Here is a 22,917-nt window from a genome sequence, read left to right as displayed (position 1 = left end):
GTTGTTTTTGCTTTGCCTCTGTCTCTTCATTCTTTCTGGAGTTATTTCTCCACTGATCTCCAGTAGCATATTGGGCACCTACCGACCTGGGCAGTTCATCTTTCAGTGTCATACCTTTTTGCCTTTTCATACTGTTCATCGGGTTCTCAAAGCAAGAATACTGGGTTGCCATTCCCTTCTCCAGTGGACCACATTTCATCAGAAGTCTCCGCAATGACCCGTTTATCTTGGGTGGCTCTACACAGCATGGCTCATAGTTTCATGGAGCTAGACAAGGCTATGGTCATGTGATCAGTTTGGTTAGTTTTCTGTGATTGTGGTTTTCATTCTGTCTGCCCTCTGATAGATAGGGATAAGAAGCTTATGGAAGCTTCCCGATGGGAAGGACTGACTGAGGGGAAACTGGGTCTTGTTCTAATGGGCAGGGCCATGCTCAGTAAATCTTCAGTCCAAATTTATGTTGATGGGCAGGGGTGTGTTCCCTCCCTGTTATTTGATCTGAGGCCAAACTATGGTGGAGGTAATGAAGATAACGGTGACCTTCTTCAAAAGTTCCCATGCACACAGTGGCACTCATTGCCCCCGACCCTGAATCAGGCCACTGCTGAATCTAGCCCCTGCCAGAGACTGCTGGATAGTGACAGGCATGTCTGGGTCAGTAACTTGGGAGGTCACTGCTCCTTTCTCCTGATTCCTGGTGCGCAGAACGTTTTGTTTGTGCCCTTGAAGAGTCTGTTTCCTCAGTCCTGTTTAAGTTGTGGCGGCTCTATGGTGGGGTTAATGGTGACCTCCACCAGGAAGGTTTATGCCATACCCAGGTCTGCTGCACCCAGAGACCCTGTGGCAGGCCACTGCTGACCCGTCCCTCCACAGGAGACACTCAGACCCACTTCTGGCTTGGTCTCTGTGGGTTGGGTGTACGTTTTGTGCCCTTTGCTGGTCTGAGCAGCTCAGGCCCCCAGGTGCTTGCTGAGCATGCTGTCCCCAGTGGGCTGTGTGTCTCACACCGCCCCCCCCCCCCCCCCCCCCCCGCCCCATCCCAGCCGCTTGGTTTCCCAGGTGCGCAGGGTATCTCTTCTGGAGAACTGAGCTCACCCTCAACCCTCCTGGCAGATGTCAGCTATCTGGGATCTCAGGAAGTTGTCGTTAGCAGCTGGGAGCCTCCTCACCATTTGGTGGAAGATATCATCTCTGGGGCTGATGTAGCAGCCCCTTGCCTTCCAGCTCTGGCAAGCCTGCCTCTGCCTTCAGGTATTCTCCTTTGGTGTTCCCTCAGTCCTTTGTTCTGTGAGCGGGCCAGGCTACGCCTTAGGCTGTTAGGTTAGAGCCTTTCTCGGGAAAGTTTTTGTTTCCGCAGCTGTAGTTAGCCGTGTATTCTGTGGGTTGTTTTTTTCTTCCGGTTATGTTGCCCCTGAGATTCCAGAAGTTCCCCACACCTGTATGTGAGCGGGTTTCCTACTGTGTGGAAACTTCTCCGGCTTTAGGACTCCCTCCCCAGGACAGGTCTCCATCCCTACCTCTGTTGTCTCTCTTTGTCTTTTGTGCTTTGTCCTACTTCCTTTCAAAGAGAATGGGCTGCCTTTCTGGGTGCCTGGTGTCCTCAGCCAGTGTTCAGATGTTGTCTGGTGGAAGTTGCTCAGCATTCAAATGATCTTTTAATGAATTTGTGGGGGAGAAAGTGGTCTCCCTGTCCTATTCCTCCACCATCTTAAAGTATCTCCTTTTAGTTTTAATTAATTTTGTTAATTGAGATCTTTAGTGTAATGGTTTATTTTATGTATCAACTTTGCCAAGCCATGTTCTCCAGATATTTGTTTGATTAAATATTATTCTGGATGTTTCTATGAATGTGAATTTTGAATGAAATTCACACGTAAATCCATGGACTTTGGGTAAAGCAAATTACACTTCTTAATGTGGGTGGGCCTCATCCAGTCACTTGCAGAGCCTGACTAGAGAAAAGACTAACTTTCTTACAGCAAGAAGAAACTTTCCCTCCAGATTGCTTTTGGACTCAAAACTGTACATCAAGTGTTCCTTGGTCCCCACCCTGCTTGCTTTCTCTTCAGTTTTTGGAGTTGAACTTCCGCCATTGTGGAAGCCAATTCCTTAAAATAAATCAGTCTTCCCCTGCCACCAACACATGTGTACCCACCCCCATCCCGCACTCCTGTTTCATTTTCATGGAGAATTTTCAGTAATACATTTAGATTGTTGTTGTTCAGTCACTGAGTCATGTCTGACTTTGTGACCCCACGGACTGTAGCACAGTCCGGAGGCTCTGTCCTCCGCTTTCTCCTGGACTTTGCTTAGTTTCATGTCCATTGAGTTGGTGATGCCATTTAACCATCTCATTCTCTGTTACCCCCTTCTCCTGCCCTCGCTCGTTCCCAGCATCAGATTCTTTTCTAGTGCATCGGCTCTTCCCATCACATGGCCAAAATATTGGAGCTTCAGCAAAGGTTCTTCCAGTGAATATTCAGGTTAATTTCTTTTAGGATTGACTGGTTTGATCTCCTTGCTGACCAAGGGACTCTCAAGAGTCTTCTCCAGCTCCACAATTCAAAAATCAATTCTTCCGTGCTCAGCCTTCTTTATGGTCCAACTCTCACATCAGTACATGACTAATGGAAAAACCACAGCTTTGACTGTATGACCATTGTCGGCAAAGTGATGTCTCTGCTTTTTAATACACTGTCTAGGTTTGTCATAACTTTCCTTCCAGGGAGCAAGCATCTTTGAATGTCATGACTGCAGTCATCATCTGCAGTGATTTTGGAGCCCAAGAAAATAAAAGTCTCACTGTTTCCATTTTCCCCCCATCTATTTGCCATGAAGTGATGTTCCCGGATGTCATGATCTTAGTTGTTTGAATGTTGAGTTTTAAGCCAGCTTTTTTCATTCTGCTCTTTCACCCTCAAGAGGCTCTTTAGTTCTCTTCACTTTCAGCCATTAAGTGGTATCATCTACATATCAAGGTTGTTGATATTTCTCTTGGCGTTTTCATTTTTGGCTGCAAAGAACATAATCAGATTTCAATGTTGACCATCTGGCAATGTCCATATGTAGAGTCGTCTCTTAGGTTGTTGGAATAGGGTGTTTGCTATGATCAGCGTGTTCTCTTGACAAAACTGTTAGCCTTTGCCCAGCTTCGTTTTATCCTCCAAGGCCAACCTTGCCTGTTATTCTGGGTTTCTCTTGACTTCCTGCTTTTGCATTCCAATCCCCTATGATGAAATGGACATCTTTCTTTGGTGTTAGTTTTAGAAGGTGTTGTGGGTTTTCATAGGACTGCTCAACTTTGCCTTCTTTGGCATCAGTGGTTGGGGAGTAAACTTGCATTACTGTCATGTTGGATGGTTTGCCTTGGAAGTGAACCAAGATCATTCTGTCAGTTTTGAGACTGGACCCAAATACTGCATTCTGGACTCTTTTTGTTGACTGTGAGGGCTACTCCATTTTTTCTAAGGGATTCTTGCCCACAGTATTAAATATAATGGTCATCTCAGTTAAATTCTCCCATTCCTGTCCAGTTTAGTTCACTGATTCCTAAGGTGTTAATGTTCAATCTTTCCATCTCCTGCTTGACCACTTTCAATTTGCCTTGATTCATGGGCCTAACACTCCAAGTTCCTGTGCAATATTGTTCTTTACAGCATCAGACTTTATTTTCACCTCCAGACACCTCCACAGATGAGCATTGTTTCCACTTAGGCCCGGCTGTTTCATTCTTTAATTGCCGTCTGCTCTTCCCCAGTAGCATATTGGACATCTTCCCACCTGGTGGGTCATCTATCGTGGCATATTGGACATCTTCCCACCTGGGGGGGCTCATCTCTTGGCGTCGTATCTTTTTAGAAGCCTTTTCACGTTCTCCGTGGAGCTCTCCAGGCAGGATTACTGGAGGGGGTTGCCTTTCCTCGCCCAGTGGGCCGTGTTTCGTCAGAACCCCTCACTGTGACCTGTCTGTCTGGGGTGACCTGGCGTGGTTTCGGTCATAGATTCATTGTGTCATGCAAGCCCCTTCACAGCGACAAGGCTGTGATCCATGAGGGGAGTGTTCTTAGATACCTACAGTTCTTTCTTTTTTAATTCCGATCTTCTTTTTTTAATTGAGAAGCCTGTATTCGTGAACAAGCTTTCTTCAAGGTAGTGATTAAAGTGAAAATAAAACACAGTTGAACTTCTGTTGAGCAGCAGGAGGCTCTGAGCTGTTCTGGGAGTGCTGCTCCAGCTGTGGCCCCTGCCTGTGTGGGGAGACCTGCACAGAGGGGCTGCCTGTGCCTCTAGCCTGCTGCTTACCCTGGACCTCAAGCATAGTGACTGAACAAGAACTCCTCTTTCTGTAGGTCCTACACCTAGCACCTTCTGACAGCGCTTTGAGAGGAAATCTCTTCGGGTGGTTGTGAAAAATCTTACTGTGCTAGAACAGGAGAGTGTTAGAGTCTTCCAGTCCTCGTTTCATCTCCTGAAACCTGCTCTTCCCCTGCAGGGTGTTACCCTGGAGCCTTAGGAGGGTCAGCTCCCCCACTCCCCTGTCCCCATCTTTCCGTAATCTGTGGGGTGTATGTGTTCCATAGCAGTTCTGTTCTGTTTGTTTGCTTGATGTAAACTTTGAGCCCTGTGTTAATGGAGAGAAGAGATGACATGCTTAACCTGTTGTCTCAGAGCTGGTTGTGGAGCTCTCCTTGGTGGTTTTTGTATCCTCAAGTGACTTCCTCCTGCTTTTGCTATTGTAAATGTTCTTGTTTATGCTCCTGAGAGTAAAACTGGTGCTTGTCTGCTTCCTGGTGATGGAAGATTATATTGCTGATGTTATATGAGCATTTTGTGTTCTTTTTTATTTGTAATGTTTATAATGAGGTTTGCATCAGAGGTTGGCAGACTTTCTCTAAAGGGCCGGGGGACCAACTTTTGGGACCCTGCAGTGGTGCCAAAGCAGCCATACACAAAACTCAGCAAACGTTGAAATGTGAAGTTTTTATAATGTTTTCATTAGAAAACATTCTTTTGATTACTTTTCAACCATTTAAAAATGTGAAATCTTTTCTAAGCTTTCAGACCATACATAAGCCCGCTTCAGGCTGGAGTTTGCCCCCAGCCTTGTAGGCAGACCCTGTGGGTGCGTAGGGCCTAGCAGTTACAGCCTCCACTGCATTCTAGCCCAAGCTCTTTGCCTGAACTGCACTGTGAGACGCAGTGTCTTCTGCATCTGTGAGCAGGAGACAGAAGCCTGCCTGCTGGAAAAATCGTTCTGTAAGGATTAAAAAGAATAACGCTCTGCTGTTTGGCCAGGCACTCTGTATTGCACACTTCAGCTTATTTTCACTTTCCTTGTGCTGTTTCGCTTTTGTGCCCCTTCTTAAGTCCTGCCTTTTTGAAATGTGGTCTGTCTTGGTGAATATTCAACGTATACTTCAGAAAGAAGGCGTGTTCTACTCTTGTTGGCTGCCTTGTTGTATAAAGTGTTGATCACACCTGTTTGGTTTATGCTTATGATTTTCAGTTCCTTATCAGTGCTGGGTTTCTCTCTGCTTGTTTTGTGACTGACAGGGTAGTATTGGTATCTCTAACATAATTGTGGATTTGTCCATTTTTCTTTTTAGTTCTTGTTTTGTATGTTTTGGGGCTTTATTTTGACTTCATACACATGTAAGCTTGTTATGTTTTCTTTGGTGAATTTACTGATTTATTATTATGTTCCTCTTTATCTCCAGTAATTTTCTTTTCTCTGGCATCCGTTTTATGTGATATTAAAATAGTCATTTCAACTTTCTTTTGATTAGTATTGTTTGGTATCTATATCTTTCCATTCATTTACTTTTAATCTCCTTATATTTGTATATTCTAAGTGAGTTTTGTAGAGATTGCATGTAGTTGGGTCATTTTTAGAAAATCCATTGTGACAGTCCATCTTTTGTGTTTAGGTCATTTATAGTATAATTCATGATACGTTTAGATTCTAAGACTTGTCATCTTACTGTTTGTTTTCTGTTTCTCTTACCTGCCTTTTTTGGATATTGGAATGTTGTTTTTAAGTTGTTGCTGCTGCTCAGTCCTGTCTGACACTGCGACCCCATGGACTGCAGCACGCCAGGCTTCCCTGTCCTCCACCACCTCCCGGAGCTTTGCTCAAACTCATGTCCACTGAGTCGGTGATGCCATCCAGCCATCTCTTCCTCTGTCGTCCCCTTCTCCCTTTCAGGGTCTTTTCTAATGAGTCAGCTCTTGGCATCAGGTGGCCAAAGTGTTGGAGCTTCAGCATTAGTATCAGTCCTTTCAATGCCTATTCAGGGTTGATTTCCTTTAGTATTGACTGATTCGATCTCCTTGCGTCGAGGGGCCTCTCAAGAGTCTTCTTAATACAACAATTCAAAAGTATCAATTCTTAGGCTCTCAGCCTACTTTATGGTCCAACTCTCACATCCATACATGACTACTGGAAACACAATAGCTTTGACTGTATGGACCTTTTTTGGCAAAGTAATGTCTGTGCTTTTTAATTTGCTGTCTAGGTTTGTCATAGCTTTTCTTCCAAGGAAGAAGCAGCTTTAATTTCATGGCTGCATTCACCGTCAGCAGTGATTTTGGAGCCCAAGAAAATAGTCTGTCACTGTTTCCATTTTTCCCCCATCTATTTGCCATGAAGTGATGAGACTGGATGCCATGATCTTAGTTTTTTGAATGTTGAATTTTAAGTCAGCTTTTTCACTCTCCTCTTTCACCTCATCAAGAGGCTCTTTAGTTACATTACAAAAATAATCTATGTTTTGTTGGATTTTTTTTGTTTTTTTCCTTTTTCTTTTGGGCCACGTTGCGTGGCTTGCAGGATCTCATTCCCTGACTAGGAACTGAACCCAAACCCTTGACAGTGAGAGTGCAGAGTCCCAACCACTGAACTGCCAGGGATTCCCTTGATATTTCTGTAAACAATAGAGATACCATTAACCATAGCTATGGCATGATGTTGAGAGAATGGGACATAAGTAGTATACTGTGACAAGGGCTTTTTCTTTGGCCTCAGGGGCAGAACGCTGAGTTAATTATACTTGTCAGTTCCTGACACACTGTTTCCAAATCCATATTTTTAAGTGTTTTTCTGTCTAATGCATTTGTTTTTATGTTTTTATTTTAAATACACTAGTATTTAAAACATACTAGTGCAACTAGTGTATAGTGTTCACACATTATAAGTTATGTCTGGAGTGCCTGAGATTGCTGTGAGCGTTTGTTTCCAAGTCCCCCCGGTCACAGGCCTATGTGAGAGCTCTGTGGGCACAGTGCCCGGAGGCGACTGCTGGACCTTCCGTGTGCTAGATTGCTCTCCAGGTGGGCTGTGGGCTCGACTCTCCCATAGCTGTGTCTGAAGATTTGTGCCTCCAGCTCCACGTTTCTCCTGACACTTGGCATTATTTAGTTATTGGACTCATCATCGAGGGCTTATTCCCTGGCATCCGTTGTTCTAGGCCCTTGGGATACAGAGAGCAAAACCAGCTGGAAAAGGAATAGAAGGTCCTGCCTTGGAGCTTTTATTTTAGCTTTCTAACAGTGTTCATGGGAAATAGATTGGGAAACAGTGGAAACAGTGTCAGACTTTATTTTTTGGGGCTCCAAAATCACTGCAGATGGTGATTGCAGCCATGAAATCAAAAGATGCTTACTCCTTGGAAGGAAAGTTATGACCAACCTAGACAGCATATTAAAAAGCAGAGACATTACTTTGCCAACAATGGTCCGTCTAGTCAAGGCTATGGTTTTTCCAGTGGTCATGTATAGATGTGAGAGTTGGACTGTGAAGAAAGCTGAGTGCCAAAAAACTGATGCTTTTGAACTGTGGTGTTGGAGAAGACTCTTGAGAGTCCCTTGGACTGCAAGGAGATCCAACCAGTCCATCCAAAAGGAGATCAGTCCTGGGTGTTCACTGGAAGGATTGATGCTAAAGCTAAAACTCCAATACTTAGGCAACCTCATGTGAAGAGTTGACTCATTGGAAAAGACCCTGATGCTGTGAGGGATTGGGGGCAGGAGGAGAAGAGGATGACAGAGGATGAGATGGCTGGATGGCGTCACTGACTCGATGGACATGAGTTTGAGTAAACTCTGGGAGTTGGTGATGGACAGAGGGGCCTGGTGTGCTGCGATTCATGGTGTCGCAAAGAGTCGGACACAACTGAGCGACTGAACTAAACTGAACAGTTGTGAGCTTGCTGAGTGTAAAGTAATATTTCATTGTTTTAAGTTATATTTTTTGTAAGCATGAATTTAGTATCTTTTCATGGCATTAGCTTTTTGGCATTGCTTCTGTTGGACATCTGATATTTTTCTTATTGAATGTTGGAGTTTCTTTTATCCCTTGTTGGTTTTAGATACTCTTTACTTTTTGTGATATGATACACTCTTTTTTCACAGATTTAAATGTAATAGTGGATGCTAACTAACAACACAGGTTTGAACTATGCAGGTCAGTATATGAGCAGATTTTTTTTCAGTAGTAAGTACTATGGCACTGCGTGATCAGTGGTTTGAATTGCTGGATACGGAAGAGCTGCAGATTTTTGACTGCACATGTTGTTCAAGGGTCAAGTGTCTATTTCTAATTATTATTTAGAAAATAGTTTCTATTATTTAGAAAATGGTTCATTTAGTAGCGATCTTCTAGGATAGGATACATTTACACTTCAAGGTTAATATTAGTTCTCTCTTAACTTGCTAAGTAAGGAGTTTCATAACAGTTTTTCTTAGGCCAACTTGTCAGTGGCCTAAAGTTGTGGTACTCCATTTACTTCTGTATTGCAGCAGCATTCCTGAATTATTATTTCAGTGGTAGTGGCCCTGTGTAACATTGGTTCTCAGTTGGTGTGGGGTAGGGCACTGTATAGAGTTGAAGATGATTTTTCAATCATATTCCCATTCCATGCCCTCCTTGCCTTGTGGACACACTGCAATTGGGAATCACTGGATAAAAACAATTAATGTTAATACAAAGACTAAGTTTTTTAGTTGAGAAATATAGTAGGAAAATGATGGAATATCTTGGAAGACATACGTCAAAGAACAATTTGAGTGATATTTTGATTTTTCAAATTAATGGAGTCACTGGGCCGGCCATTCATTACTTCTTAAATCACACTGTTTGTTATGTTGATGAGTCATGTAATTTTTTCTTCCCAATTGTCAAATGGTCAGCTAATGATGTGTGTTGCAACTTAACTTTTCCATTTTTTGGGTGAAAATTTGCAAAGAGACTGGCAAGTGTTATGTTACATTTTAAAAAGCAATTTGTATACTTAAATTTATAAAAAATTTTCCAGACGACGGTGTTGATACTCAGATTGGAACAAAGAAAGAAGATCTGAATGACAGAGAGAAAAAAGAAGAGGAAGAAACTCCTGCACCTGTGTATCGGGCCAAGTCAATCCTAGAGAGCTGGGTATGGGGCAAGCAACCAGGTACGATGGTCTTCTGAGATTCTCGTTCTTTGATATGAACGGTTTGGCATTCGTTTTCTAGGTAGAGTAGATGAACTTTATTTTTGTCATGGGATTTTTAAAAATTAAACTTAAATTTTTATATGTTTAGTAGTGTGCTCAGTCACTTGGTGTGTCTGACTCTTTGCCCCTGTGTGGACTGTAGCCCACCAGGCTCCTCTGTCCATGGGATTTTCCTGGCAAGAGTACTGGATTGGGTTGGCATTTCCTCCTCCAAGTTTATATTTTAGTAGACTGTGTATAACATACATTTTACCATTTCAGTCACTTTTAAGAGAACCATTCAGTGACATTAAATAGATTCACACTGTTGTATACCATCCATTTCCAGAGCCTCTTTATCTTCCCAAACTGAAACTTCCCTTTCTTACCTTGGAAATCACTTTCTGTTTTTAGGATTTTGACTAGTCTACTGCTACTGCTGCTAAGTCACTTCAGTAGTGTCTGACTCTGTGCGACCCCATCCCTGGGATTCTCCAGGCAAGAACACTGGAGTGGCTTGCCATTTCCTTCTCCAATGCATAAAAGTGAAAAGTGAAAGTGAAGTCGCTCAGTCATGTCTGACTCTTTGCGACCTCATGGACTGCAGCCTAGCAGGCTCCTCCGTCCATGGGATTTTCCAGGCAAGAGGACTGGAGTGGGGTGCCATTGCCCTCTCCGTTGACTAGTCTAGTTACCTCATTTAAGATGGTTGCCATCCAACCATCTCATCCTCTGTTGTCCCCTTCTCCTGCTTTCAACCCTTCCCAGCGTAAGAGTCTTTTCCAGTGAATCAGCTGTTTGCATCAGGGGGCCAAAGTATTGGAGCTTCAGCATCAGTCCTTCCAGTGAATATTCAGGGTTGATTTCCTTTTGGATTGACTGGTTTGATCTCCTTACTGTCCAAGGTTAATACATGATATTTGTTTTTCTCTTCCTGACTTACTTCACTCTGTATAAAAGGCTCTAGGTTCATCCACCTCAGTTCAACTGAAGTCACATTTGTTCCTTGTTATGGCTGAGTGATATTCCATTGTATATATGTACCGTTGCACATATGTACTTCTTTATTCATTCATAGGTTGCTTCCATGTCCTGGCTATTGTAAATAGTGCCGCAACAAACATTGGGGTGCATGTGTCTTTTAGAATTGTGGTTTTCTCTGCCCATTTTTTAATTGAGTTGGTTTTTTTGTTTTAATGTTGAATGAGTTTTTGTATGTTAATCCTTATTGGATATACTGTTTGTAAATATCACCTATTCAGTAGGCAGCTTTATCATTTTGTTGATAGTTTTCTTCACTGTGCAGAAGCTTTTTAGTTTGATGTAGTCCCTTTAGTTTATTTTTGCTTTTGTTTCTCTTGACTGAGGAAACATATCCAGAAAGATATTGCTAGGACCAGTGTCAAAAAGCATACTGCCTTGTTCTTCTAGAAGTTTCATGGTTTCAGGTCTTTCATATAAGTCTTATAGTTTAAAATGAGGGAGCATGATACCTCTAGCTTTGTTCTATCTCAAAAATATTTTAACTATTTGAGATTTTTTTTATATTTCTGTACAAATTTTAGGATTATTTGTTCTAGTTGTTTGAAAAATGTCATTGAAATTTTGATAGGAGTTGCATTGAATCTGTGGATGGGTAGTATGGTCATTTAAATAATATTAATTCTTTGGTTATACGAGCACTATGTGTCTTACGTTGTCAGTTTCCTTTATCAGTGTCTTGCAGTTTTTTAACTACAGTTCTTTTGCCTCCTTAGATTTGTTCCTAGCTATTTTATATATATTGATATAAAAAAAATAAATAAATATATAATATATATCAATATATAAAATATATATATATACTTATATATTGATATATATATAAAAAAGGGTCAATAGGACCCTTTTTCTTAATTTCTCATTCTGATAGTTCATTGTTTGTGAATAGAAATGCAACAGGTTTGTGTTTATTAATTTTGTATCCTAAAACTTTACCAAATTCATTGATGAGTTCTGATAATTCTTCTGAGTGTCTTCAGGGTTTTCTGTGTATGACATCATGACATTACAGGCAGTGACAGTTTTACTTATTCCTTTACAGTTTCATTTACTTTTTCTTCTTTGCTGTGGCTAGAACTTCAAATACTGTATTGAAAAAAAGTTGTGAGAGTGGGCATCCTTGTCTTGTTCCTTATATTAGAGGAAATGTTTCAGCTCAGCATTGAGTATGGTGTTAGCTCTGGGCTCATCATTTATAGCCTTTATTACATTGAGGTATGTTCCCTCTACCCACTGTGTTGAGAGTTTTCATGATAAATGTATATTGAGTTATGGGAAGTGCTTTTTCTGCATCTGTTGAGGTGATTATGATATTTATCCTTCAGTTTGTTACTGTTGTATAGCACATTGATTGATTTGTGGATGTTGATATATCTTTGTATCCCTGGAATAAATCCCATTTTACTATGATGTATGATTCTTTTAATGTATTGTTGAATTATTTTGTGAATATTTTGTTGAATATTTTTGCATCTGTGAACATCAGGGTAATTGTCCTGAAATTTTCTTTTCTCGTGGTTGTCTTGTCTGTTTTTGGTATCAGGGTAATCCTGGTCTTATAAAATGAGTTTGGAAGTATTCCCTCCTTTTTTTTTTTTTTTTTTTTTGTTTATCCTTGGAAGAGTTTGAGAAGAATTAGAATTAATTCTTCTTTGAAGGTTTTTCATAATTCCGCAGTGAAGCCCTTTGGTCCTGGAGTTTGTTTGTTGGGAGGTTTTTTTTTTTTTTTTTTTTTTTTTTTTTTTTTAATTTTTTTATTAGTTGGAGGCTAATTACTTCACAACATTTCAGTGGGTTTTGTCATACATTGATATGAATCAGCCATAGATTTACACTTATTCCCCATCCCGATCCCCCCTCCCACCTCCCTCTTCACCCGACTCCTCTGGGTCTTCCCAGTGCACCAGGCCCGAGCACTTGTCTCATGCATCCCACCTGGGCTGGTGATCTGTTTCACCATAGATAGTATACATGCTGTTCTTTTGAAACATCCCACCCTCACATTCTCCCACAGAGTTCAAAAGTCTGTTCTGTATTTCTGTGTCTCTTTTTCTGTTTTGCATATAGGGTTATCATTACCATCTTTCTAAATTCCATATATATGTGTTAGTATGCTGTAATGTTCTTTATCTTTCTGGCTTACTTCACTCTGTATAATGGGCTCCAGTTTCATCCATCTCATTAGGACTGATTCAAATGAATTCTTTTTGACATCTGAGTAATATTCCATGGTGTATATGTACCACAGCTTCCTTATCCATTCATCTGCTGATGGGCATCTAGGTTGCTTCCATGTCCTGGCTATTATAAACAGTGCTGCAATGAACATTGGGGTGCACGTGTCTCTTTCAGATCTGGTTTCCTCTGTTGGGAGGTTTTTGATGACTACTTCAGTCTCCTCACAGGTTATTGGTCTGGTCATATTTTCTATCTCTTTATGATTCAGTCTTGAAATTTTGTATATTCCTAGGAATTTATTTCATCTAGTCTCTAAAGTTTGTTGTTGTATAATTGTATTTCTCTGGTGCCAGTTGTAACATTTCCTTTTACATGTATGATTTTATTTATTTGGGTCCTCTATTTCTTGGTGATTCTAGCTAACAGTTTGTCACTTTTGTTTATCTTTTCAAAAAACAGCTGTTGGTTTTACTGATCTTTTATATCATCTTTTTATTCTCTTTCAATTGTTCCCACTTTCACTTTTGTTGTTTCCTCCCATCTAATAACTTAGGGCTTCATTTGTTCTTTCTTTTCATCTCATTTCTTTTTTTTTTTTTTTTTTTAGTTTACTGAGGTGTTTACTTAGGTTGTTTAGTTTCTTGTTTGAGAGTTTTCTTTTTTCTTTTTCTTTTTTTGAGGTAGACATTTATCTTTCTGAACTTCCCTGTTAGAACTGCTTTTGCTGTATCTGGTAAGTTTGGTAGGTTGCAATTCCTTTTTCCTTTGTCTAAAGGTATTTTTTATTTTTATTTTTATTTATTTATTTTTTTTATTAGTTGGAGGCTAATTACTTCACAACATTTCAGTGGGTTTTGTCATATATTGACATGAATCAGCCATGGAGTTACATGTGTTCCTCATCCCGATCCCCCCTCCCACCTCCCTCTCCACCCGATTCCTCTGGGTCTTCCCAGTGCACCAGGCCCGAGCACTTGTCTCATGCATCCCACCTGGGCTGGTGATCTGTTTCACCATAGATAATATACATGCTGTTCTTTCGAAACATCCCACCCTCACCTTCTCCCACAGAGTTCAAAAGTCTGTTCTGTACTTCTGTGTAAAAATATGGAACGCTTCACGAATTTGCGTGTCATCCTTGCTCAGGGGCCATGCTAATCTTCTCTGTATCGTTCCAATTTTAGTGTATGTGCTGCCGAAGCGAGCACTAAAGGTATTTTTTGAAAATTTCTCTTGATTTGTTCATTGACCCATTATTCTTCAGTGGCATGTTGTTGCATCTCCCTGTGTTTGTGAGTTTTCCAGTTTTCTTTTTGTAATTGATTTCCAATTTCATAACTTTATAGTTTGGAAAGATTCTTGATGTGATTTCCATCTAATGAAGTTTATTGTGGCCTAATGTGTTTTCCATTATGGAGAATGTTTCACGTGCACTTGAGAAGAATGTGTATTCTGTTACTTTTGGATGGAATGAACTGTATATTATCTGTTAAGGCCATCAGGTTTTACATTGTCATTTAAGTCTGATGTTATTTTAGTGATTTTTCTGTCTGAATGATTTATTTATCTGTTGATGTAAGTGAGGTACTAGAGTCCTGTACTATTACTGTATAGCAATTGATTTCTCTTTTTAGGTCTGTTAAGATTTGCTTTGATATGGTTATGCCTATGTTAGGTGTATAACTGTTTTACAAATGTTAGTCCTTTTGTTTGACTCACCTCTTTATCATTACGTAATGCTCTTCTTTGTCCCCTATTACAGTTTTGTTTTAAAATCTATTTATCTGATCTAAGTGTAGGTACCCCAGGTTTCTTTAGGTTTTCATTTGCATGGAATATCTTTTTCCATCCCTTCATTTTCAGTCTGTGTGTTGTCCTTATGTCTGAAGATAGTCTTTTGTCGGCTGAATATAGATGACTCTTATTTATTTATTTTTAGCAAACTGTGTTTTGTTTTGGGGTATAGCTGATTAACAGTGTTGTGACAGTTTGAGGTGAACAGCAGAGGGACTCAGTCATACACCCACATGTATCCATTCTCCCTCAGACTCCCCTCCTGCTATCCAGGCTGCCACATAACACTGAGTAGGTCCCATGTGCCATTACCTACAGTAGGCCCATGTCGGTTACCCATTTTAAGTATAGACTGCCTGGACCTCCTAGATTTCAGTGTCTGCTTCCTGCCCCAGTTCGGCAGGTTTGTACCCGTGTTACACCAGGTTACTTCTCCGTGTCTTTCTCCGCCTCTTCTCCTTCTGGGGCCCTGCAAATGTTAGTCTGCTTGATGTTGTGCCATATACCCCTTAAGCTATTTTCACATGTTTTTCATTCTTTTTTCTTTTTGTTGCTCTGATTAGGTGAATTACAGTGCCCTGTCTTTGAGTTCACTGAGCCTTTTTGCTGCTTCATGTAATGTGCTGGTGAATCCTTCTAGCATAGTTTTAGTTCAGTGCGGTTTTATTTTTTGCAGTGTATTTTTGGTCTTTATTCAGATCGGGCAACTTCTAGCTTTTAATTTTTTTTTTTTTTCATTCTACTGTTGAGCCCTTTCACTGAACTTTTTATTTTGGTTCCAAAATTTCCATTTGGTTCTTTTTTTTTTTTTTATAGACATTCTTTTTGACTTAGGTTTTCTATTTTTTCATATGTTTCAAGTGTGTTTTTGGTTTTTGAGGCATTTTTAATCTGTGGCTTCTTTAAAATCTTTCTCAGAGCATTGTAATGTCTCTGTCATCTTGGTTTTTCCATCTATTGATTGTCTTTTGAAAATTAATTTTGAGATCTTCCTCGTTCGTGGTGTGGTGAGTAACTTTGTGTTGAAACACAGGCATCTTCAGGTTATATCCTGAGGCTATTTCATTGGCTTTCTGTGACACCATTCTGACAGAGCAAGAAGATGCTATACTTTGTTAATGTCAGGAGGGGGATTGGAGTTCTGCTGGCTCCCCGCATGGCCTCATGATTTATTTCTCTGTCTTGTAGGTAAACATTCACCAACTTCTTTCAAAGTGTCCTGCAAAACCCGACTGATTTCTTAGCCTTAGGAGTCGGACAGGGCAAGCAGATGTAGGACAGTCAGGAAGGAGAGCAGGTAGACGCTCAAGAGCATGTGTGCTCTCTCTGCTTCACAGTTATCTCTGGGCTTTGTAGCGAGGCAGATGAGAGATGTCATCACTTCCTGGTAGAAAATGCAGTGACTGTTGTGGAAGGTGCCTTTTGTTAGACCTGATCTCTGGGAGAAATTCTGCTGAGCTGTCCTTGGCAGTGCTGTTTCAGTGATGTCTCCTGTGTGTCCACAAGGAATCAGGCGTCTCTCAGTGGTGGGCCAACAGTGATTCTGCAAGGATGCCTGTGACGGCTAGGGATGGTACCTCACGTATAAATCTTTCTACTTCATCTTGAGCCTAGTGTGGAGTTTAAAAGATGTATGTATTTTTGAAGTATTTTTGGTCTAGATTTTGTAGTGGTTAGCTGTTTTAGCTAGTGGAGCTTTCCACACTTGGAATCCAGCCTCTGGTTTCTGAATATCTGTCTCTGTGCCATAGTGCCTGTGCGTGGTGAGAGAAGCTTTGTCCTGGAGGCAGCCCTAAAGAGAGGTGAGGTGTGTCCATCTGATGCCTTCTGTGATCTCCTTTCTCATGGGAAAAGCATGTTGAGGTCATGGGTAGCTGAGAAGTAAGTGTCTTCCATATAGGTACATTCACTAGGTATGTGGCTGTTGTCTCTTGGGATATAAAGCTACCAGGGTGTTGATTGGTTTAGCCTCATAACTAATCAGCATCAGAGACAGAACAAAAAGAACAGCACCCTCCCCCTCCTTTGGTCACCACTGGGTACGTAGTGTTATAAGGGGTTGGTGGAAGGTAACTTAGTTTATAGTTCAACTTTAGGTAGCTTTATGATTAATCGCTAGATAAGACTCCTTTTAATTATTTTCATTCATGTAACTTCTTCTAGGTACCTAAAAAAAAAGTCCTAAAGTGTGGAATATTTCAAACATACACAGTAGAAGGAATAGTATAACGAAATACCCCGTATCCGTAGCACATTCTGACTAGTTAATTTCATCTTCCTCTGAAATATTCCAGTAAATATATCAACTTTCGTGGGTGTTGTATGCTGGGCAATTTATTGAAACATCATTCTCGTTATGAATTTGGTTTCATAACATAAATACTGAATATGGTTTTTCTTTCTGTCTAGGAATGTATTGCTAATAAGCATTGACTTCATAGTGTTGTGTTAAAAACTTTTTTTACCTGATCCCGTGTTTACAGAAGGGCAGTGTGCCATACGCGTCTGGGGGACATTGGGCAGGTGCTCGGAGCTGAGTTGCCTCCTCCATAGGATGCCCTCCCAGTACCACCTCTCTGTGGTGCCTGTGACGATTACCTAATGTGCGTTAAGTGCTTAAAATCATTTGTGGCACATACTAAGCACTCGTGTTACCTGTTCTTACTACCTATCAACCTTAAAACAAACTGTGCCTATGATATTCAGAGGTTGGATATTTTATGTTGTTTTCTAGATGTGAATGAATTGAAGGAGTGTCTTTCTGTGTTGGTTAAAGAGCAACAAGCTCTGGCCATCCAATCAGCGACCACCACCCTTTCAGCTCTGAGACTCAAGCAGAGGCTCATTGTTTTGGAACGATATTTCATTGCCTTGAATAGAACTGTTTTCCAGGAGAATGTCAAAGTTAAGTGGAAAAGCAGCAACATTTCTTTGCCTCCTGCGGACAAAAAAAGGTAATAATATAATTAAGAAAGTATCTTGATAACAGCTAAATGTAAAACTCAGTCTGGTTTGTTTAATAAGGAAAGTTTAATTAAGACTTAAAATGTAGTCTGTTTTTTCTTTTTCTGAAATTTTATTCTTGCTTTCCCTTTTTGTATGTTTTATATAATTTGGTGAATGGCTTTCCCAGTTTGCTTATGAAGTATCAGGCCATGCTGTAATCTGTCCCATTAAAGACACTTTTCTGTCAGTAGCAGTAGAAACCGGTCGGAAGTTTAGATCAGCATGTCAAGATTTGAAAATCTGATCTGAACATTATATTCTTTATGTTTAATTTTGGTATTGGATAGGAAATTATCATATTGCAGTAGTGCTTAACTAGTTTAGATGCTTCATTTTTTTCTTCTTAATGTGATTTGCTCATTCTTTTATTATAAGAGGTGCTTTTATGGACTCACTTGTAGTTGTAAGAAATGATACAGAGAGATTCCTTATACCCTTCGCCCAGGTTCCCCAGGGTTAGCCAGGTGGAAATTGTAAGGCAGAATCACAGTTAGGATATTGACTTGGATACATTTTACCTGTGTTACTCATGTTTCCCATTTTAGGCGCTCTCAGTCCTGTGTGTGTGTGTTTCCAGGGGATTTTATTACAGGTGTAGATTTCTGTCAGAACCGCCCCAGGCAGGGTATAGGATAAGGACCCTTTTTTATAGCTGTTTTCATGTCTGTTATGTAACTTTATGAGGTTGGCTTTTTCACTCAGTATTATTCCTTTGAGATTCTTCCAGGTATATGCGTGTGTCGTCATTGTTGAACAGGATTCCGTGTATAGGTGTACCGTATTTTTTTAACCACTCACCTTTTGAAGGTATCTCAGTTGTTTATAATTTTAGAGTATTTTGAATAAAGTTGCTGTGAATATTTTCTACAGGTTTTTCTGTGAACATAAGTTTCAGTTTCTCTGGGATAAATAACTTAGAGTGCAGTTGCTGGGTCTTAGGTTTGGGTTTGTAAGGCATTTTCATACTATGTGCAGAATAACTGTACAATTTTACATTCTCATCAGCCAAGTGTGAGTGGTTGTTTTTTTCTATCCTTGTCAGCTTTTGGTGTTGTCACTTATTTACTATAGCCATTTTGTTAGATATATAGTGTTATTTCCTAAATATTTATAGATTTCCTAATTTCTCAACCTATTTGGATAGTAGTGAGTTTTACCTTTTTCACAGAACTAGCTCTGGGTTGGATAGTTGATCGGTGTAGATGGGGGTGTGTCCAAACTGTTCTATTTCTGTTTGCTTAAATATCTATAAAATAGAGAGCCACTTGTTGAAGATGTAGCAGTTCTTAAACCATGCCACTTTAGGACTGCTGGGCTCTTTTTCCGTGGATAAGGTCACGATTGGCTCAGGAGAGCCCTAGATTCATGCTTCTCCTGTAATGTATTTCTTAAAGGGTTCCCTGTGTGGGGTGCTCCTCCCACCTCATCTGAATTGACTTTGTCTGTGTATTTATTGTTTTAAAGACCACATGTCTTACTATACATCTTTATCTATTAAGGTTATAGTCTTATTCAGTATAAATCTCCTTATTCCTGTCTTCCAGGCACCCAGTTGCCTCGTAGGAGGCAGCCGCTAATTTCAGTTGTTTGTGTTTCCTTAGAGCTCTCCAGGCACATGTTCCGTTCTAGTCAGGATTTATAGACTTGTGCATACCAGCTGCCTCTGTTGGGTCCTCACATTCTTCACTGCTAATTTGACTTGATATTGTGTCTTGGGGAGATCATTCCATATCTTGCCCATTTTAAATAACATTTCTAACTGTTTATGAAAGAGAATAAAATACATGGTAGTAAAACCATAATAGTATAAACTTGAAAATAAAATTGCTTCCTATGGTTAAGTTTATACTGTACACACATTTTTGTTTTCTTGTTTTTTTTTTCAAGGATGATTTTTATGGTTTGTATGACTTCTTAATAGATGCACAATGAAACCATGTCTTGTTAAATTAACACATGTAAGTAATAAAAAGCTTAAAAAGACACCCGAGAATGATAAGCACTAAATTCAGGAGCGGGTAACCTCTCAGGAGGTGGGATGAAGGAGAAGAGCACGAGTGTGGGGCCTGCAGACCCGGCGGTCACATTCACCCAAGCAGGGGAGACCCAGAGCAGACTCCTGGCCTGGATGCGTGGTTTTCTGTGTGCGCCTCACCTCTCGCCTGCCTTTTCTTTATTGCGTGAGGTTATTCTCCCCTTTTATGTACTTACTGTTTATCCAACTAATAATATTAGTTCCCTGAGATTATTTTGTGTTTTTGCAAGTCATTTAAAATTCTTTGTAAATATCTTTCTTTACAAAGGACATTTTCTTTTTCTTTACAAAGGAAATTTGGTAAAAGTTTTTAAAATGTCAAACTAAAAGTTGTTTGTGATCCTCTTATCTAAAGAAACCCACTGATCACATTTTGGAACAAATCCTTTTGTACTACATACTTTATTTTAGCATTTGCACATGCCTCTTGACTGACCAGTTCCCATTCCCTCCCACCCCATGTGTGTTGTTTGCAGTTCCCGGCCTGCAGGCAAAGGCGTGGAAGGCCTGGCAAGAGTGGGGTCCAGGGCAGCTCTCTCCTTCGCCTTTGCATTTCTGCGCAGGGCCTGGCGCTCAGGTATGTGCCCAGCATTTTCTCTTTGCTGCCACATCAGGCGATATGGATTCTTTGTTCGCTTCTGCCAACCCATGCCCCTAGGATGGTCTATGTGCTCTCTATGCCTCATTTTCCTTGTTGGTAAAATGAGAGACTTCATAGTCTGTTTGACTTTTCAGGCCTAAAAAGGTGTGTATGCACACACACATCCCAGGTAAACCACCGCAGTGCCTCAGTACTGATTTATTTTCTAGGAGAACCAGAAAGTAGAAGCGCCCATATAAGAGTCATAAAATAAAGAACACTTTGGAGTAACTATTAACTTTTAATCTCTGAGTTCTTGGGGTTTCTAATTGAGAGGAAAGTGGGAAATAGAAAATGTGCCAGTGTCATTCTCTCACTCTGGTACTAGAAAACCCACCTGGGAGAGTGGGGAGTGCTCGGTGTGTGTGCTGCCGGGGGATGGACGGCCTCATCTGCCGTATGTGTGTGTGCCCAGGGGAGGACGCGGACCTCTGCAGTGAGCTGTTGCAGGAGTCTCTGGATGCTCTGAGAGCCCTGCCCGAGGCCTCCCTCTTTGATGAGAGCACCGTATCCTCTGTGTGGCTGGAGGTGGTAGAAAGAGCAACCCGGTTCCTCAGGTCCGTCGTGACTGGGTGAGTTCTTCCTTTTCATATCTTACTGTGTGAATGGTTCCAGCCTGCTTCAGAGTCTTGTCTCTCCTTCTGTTTAGAGATAAGAAACTCAGTAGATTGATTCCTGGCGTGTTTCCTGTATACCCTCAGCTCTGCGATTCCAGATCTTTGGTTCTCAGCTTTTCAAATGTTTGACTTTCGAAATTTTGATTGCACCTAGTAGGCTGTCATACTGAATGGAGTGGAAGATGAATCATGCTTTTGTTACTTATTTTTTTCAGAAATTTTATGATTTGGATATCAGTATTTCCTAAAGTGTTTGAGCACCTCTTATGCATCTCTCAGTGAATGCAGGTGCCACCATTCTGAGTGGTGGGTATTGTCTTAATAGACGATGTGGGACTAAACAACTGATTCAGAATGAAATGTTTAAACCTACAATGGGTCTTCTTAGTGTGAAAAGATATGAATGTAAATCATTTTTCTTTACGGAAAGTCATGAACTCTGGTCTTAGGTGCTATGCATTTTGTTAATAGTTTTTAAGTTTAAGGAAAATATGTATACTCAGTACAAAATTAAACAGCAGAGACAGGGGAGGAGAGTTGATTCTCATTCTCTCACCTGCTGTGTCCCTTGCAGCAGGAAGACACCTCTGGTCTCCATGCCAGTGGGCTGTAGGTTTAGCTATTCAGAGTTTCTGATGTCATTGCCATGTAGTTTAGGGTTGGGAGGCCCTGAAAACAGGCTTGGAATTGATTTTAAAAATTCAGCAGTAGTAGTGATGTTGGAAGATCCTCCCTCCCTCATCTTGGGTTAAGAAGACTTACTTACTTTTGGAGAACAAGGGAAAGTTTCTTTGGTCAGAAATAAAAATAAACTGACATTTTGCCCATAGATTTTCAGATGGTTTTATAAATGGATACTTCTCCAGTTTTGTAGATGAATGTTGATACTGTAATAGCCTTACATGTCACTGAAACTGGAAACATGTCTAAACATTTTTCTACTCATGATTTGAATAATGATATAGGTAGTTTTATGCTATAGCAACTTGGAATGTCTTCTAATGTAATCATCTTATTAGTATCTCAGTCAATACTTGTAGTAAAATTTTGTCTTTACAAGTTAATTGTCTCCTTTAGAGTATCTGATTAAATTTGAGTAAGCAAGTCTCAGAAACTTGATTCTAAATACTAAAAACACTTCTTCATGGGAGAGGGAATATAATTAGTTTAACGTTAAGAGCATGCTTATTTTAAGCACATTCTCTTTAAGCTCTGTTGTCACTGTTGCCGCATCCTCTGCTGTCCTTTCAGGGATGTTCATGGAACGCCTGGAACCAAAGGGCCAGGAAGCATCCCCCTGCAGGACCAGCACCTGGCCCTGGCCATCCTGCTAGAACTGGCTGTGCAGAGAGGCGCGCTGAGGTGAGCCGTGCCCCAGGCTGGAAGTGTGGTTGGGAAACACCTCTGTATCGAGCAGCTGTTGCATTTCCTTGAACTATTTGTGATTTCAGCAAATGTGTGAGGATCTGTGATCAAAGAACCATGTCCCAGGACCCTTCTTTCAGATCTGGCTACACTTAAGTTTTCTTCGCTTCCTTTTTATGATCAACTTTCTAGTAGTCTAGGAACTGTTTTTTTTTTTCCTTTCTCTCTGAATTTTCTTCAAATTGTTGTTTTTATTCCATTAATTTAAGGTCCTAGAAATTCCCTGTAGAAAGTGTTGTTTGAACTTCCTAACTGGTTTTATATGTGTTATCCACAGAAGATGGATGTCTTGTGCTAAAATCTTGAATTGTTTAGCGATTTTACTGCCTAGATTTGTTTTCATTTTTCATGGCCTTGTTTTAGTTTCCTTTCATATTTAAAGTATTTCTTCAATTTTATTTTATTTATTTATTTTTTATTTTTTTCTTCTTCAATTTTATTTAGCTATCTACTTGTATTTTTTGTAGGCCATGGCCAAAATATTAATCTGTTTTTACTAGAGCATAAGGATATTTTCTCTTCCAGTCAAATGTTATCTGCTATCCTGTTGTTGCTTCAACTGTGGGACAGCGGGACGCAGGAGACTGACAATGAGCGGTCTGCCCAGGGCACCAGCGCCCCGCTGCTGCCTCTGCTGCAGAGATTCCGGAGCATCGTCTGCAGTAAAGAGGCCCCCTATGCCGAGGGTGACGTTCATGTAGGTACCATCAT

The 22,917-nt window shown here is 40.6% G+C and overlaps 1 protein-coding gene and 1 non-coding gene across 6 annotated transcripts in view; one reads left to right on the top strand and one right to left on the bottom strand.

Moving 5' to 3' along the window:
• The window catches only part of HERC2 (HECT and RLD domain containing E3 ubiquitin protein ligase 2), a 239,225-nt gene that overhangs the window by 33,311 nt on the left and 182,997 nt on the right, over positions 1-22,917 (top strand). For 4 of the 5 annotated variants that reach the window (XM_043894731.1, XM_043894732.1, XM_043894733.1 and 1 more), the window contains 6 exons: positions 9,312-9,449; positions 17,218-17,437; positions 20,001-20,101; positions 20,580-20,736; positions 22,033-22,143; positions 22,732-22,903. In XM_043894731.1, the coding sequence (XP_043750666.1) occupies positions 9,312-9,449; positions 17,218-17,437; positions 20,001-20,101; positions 20,580-20,736; positions 22,033-22,143; positions 22,732-22,903 (899 nt within the window). Of the gene's footprint in view, positions 1-9,311; positions 9,450-17,217; positions 17,438-19,998; positions 20,102-20,579; positions 20,737-22,032; positions 22,144-22,731; positions 22,904-22,917 lie in introns of those variants that run through there. The other variant, XM_043894735.1, reaches the window with a different exon arrangement.
• LOC122688832 lies at positions 13,791-13,897 on the bottom strand. The gene has a single exon (XR_006339577.1). It is a non-coding gene; the product is annotated as a U6 spliceosomal RNA (small nuclear RNA).

The sequence above is a fragment of the Cervus elaphus genome, chromosome 33, assembly GCF_910594005.1.
Source record: "Cervus elaphus chromosome 33, mCerEla1.1, whole genome shotgun sequence".
NCBI lineage: Eukaryota > Metazoa > Chordata > Mammalia > Artiodactyla > Cervidae > Cervus > Cervus elaphus.
The sequence above is the reverse complement of the archived record's forward strand: the minus strand, read 5'-3'. Positions and strand labels throughout refer to the sequence as shown.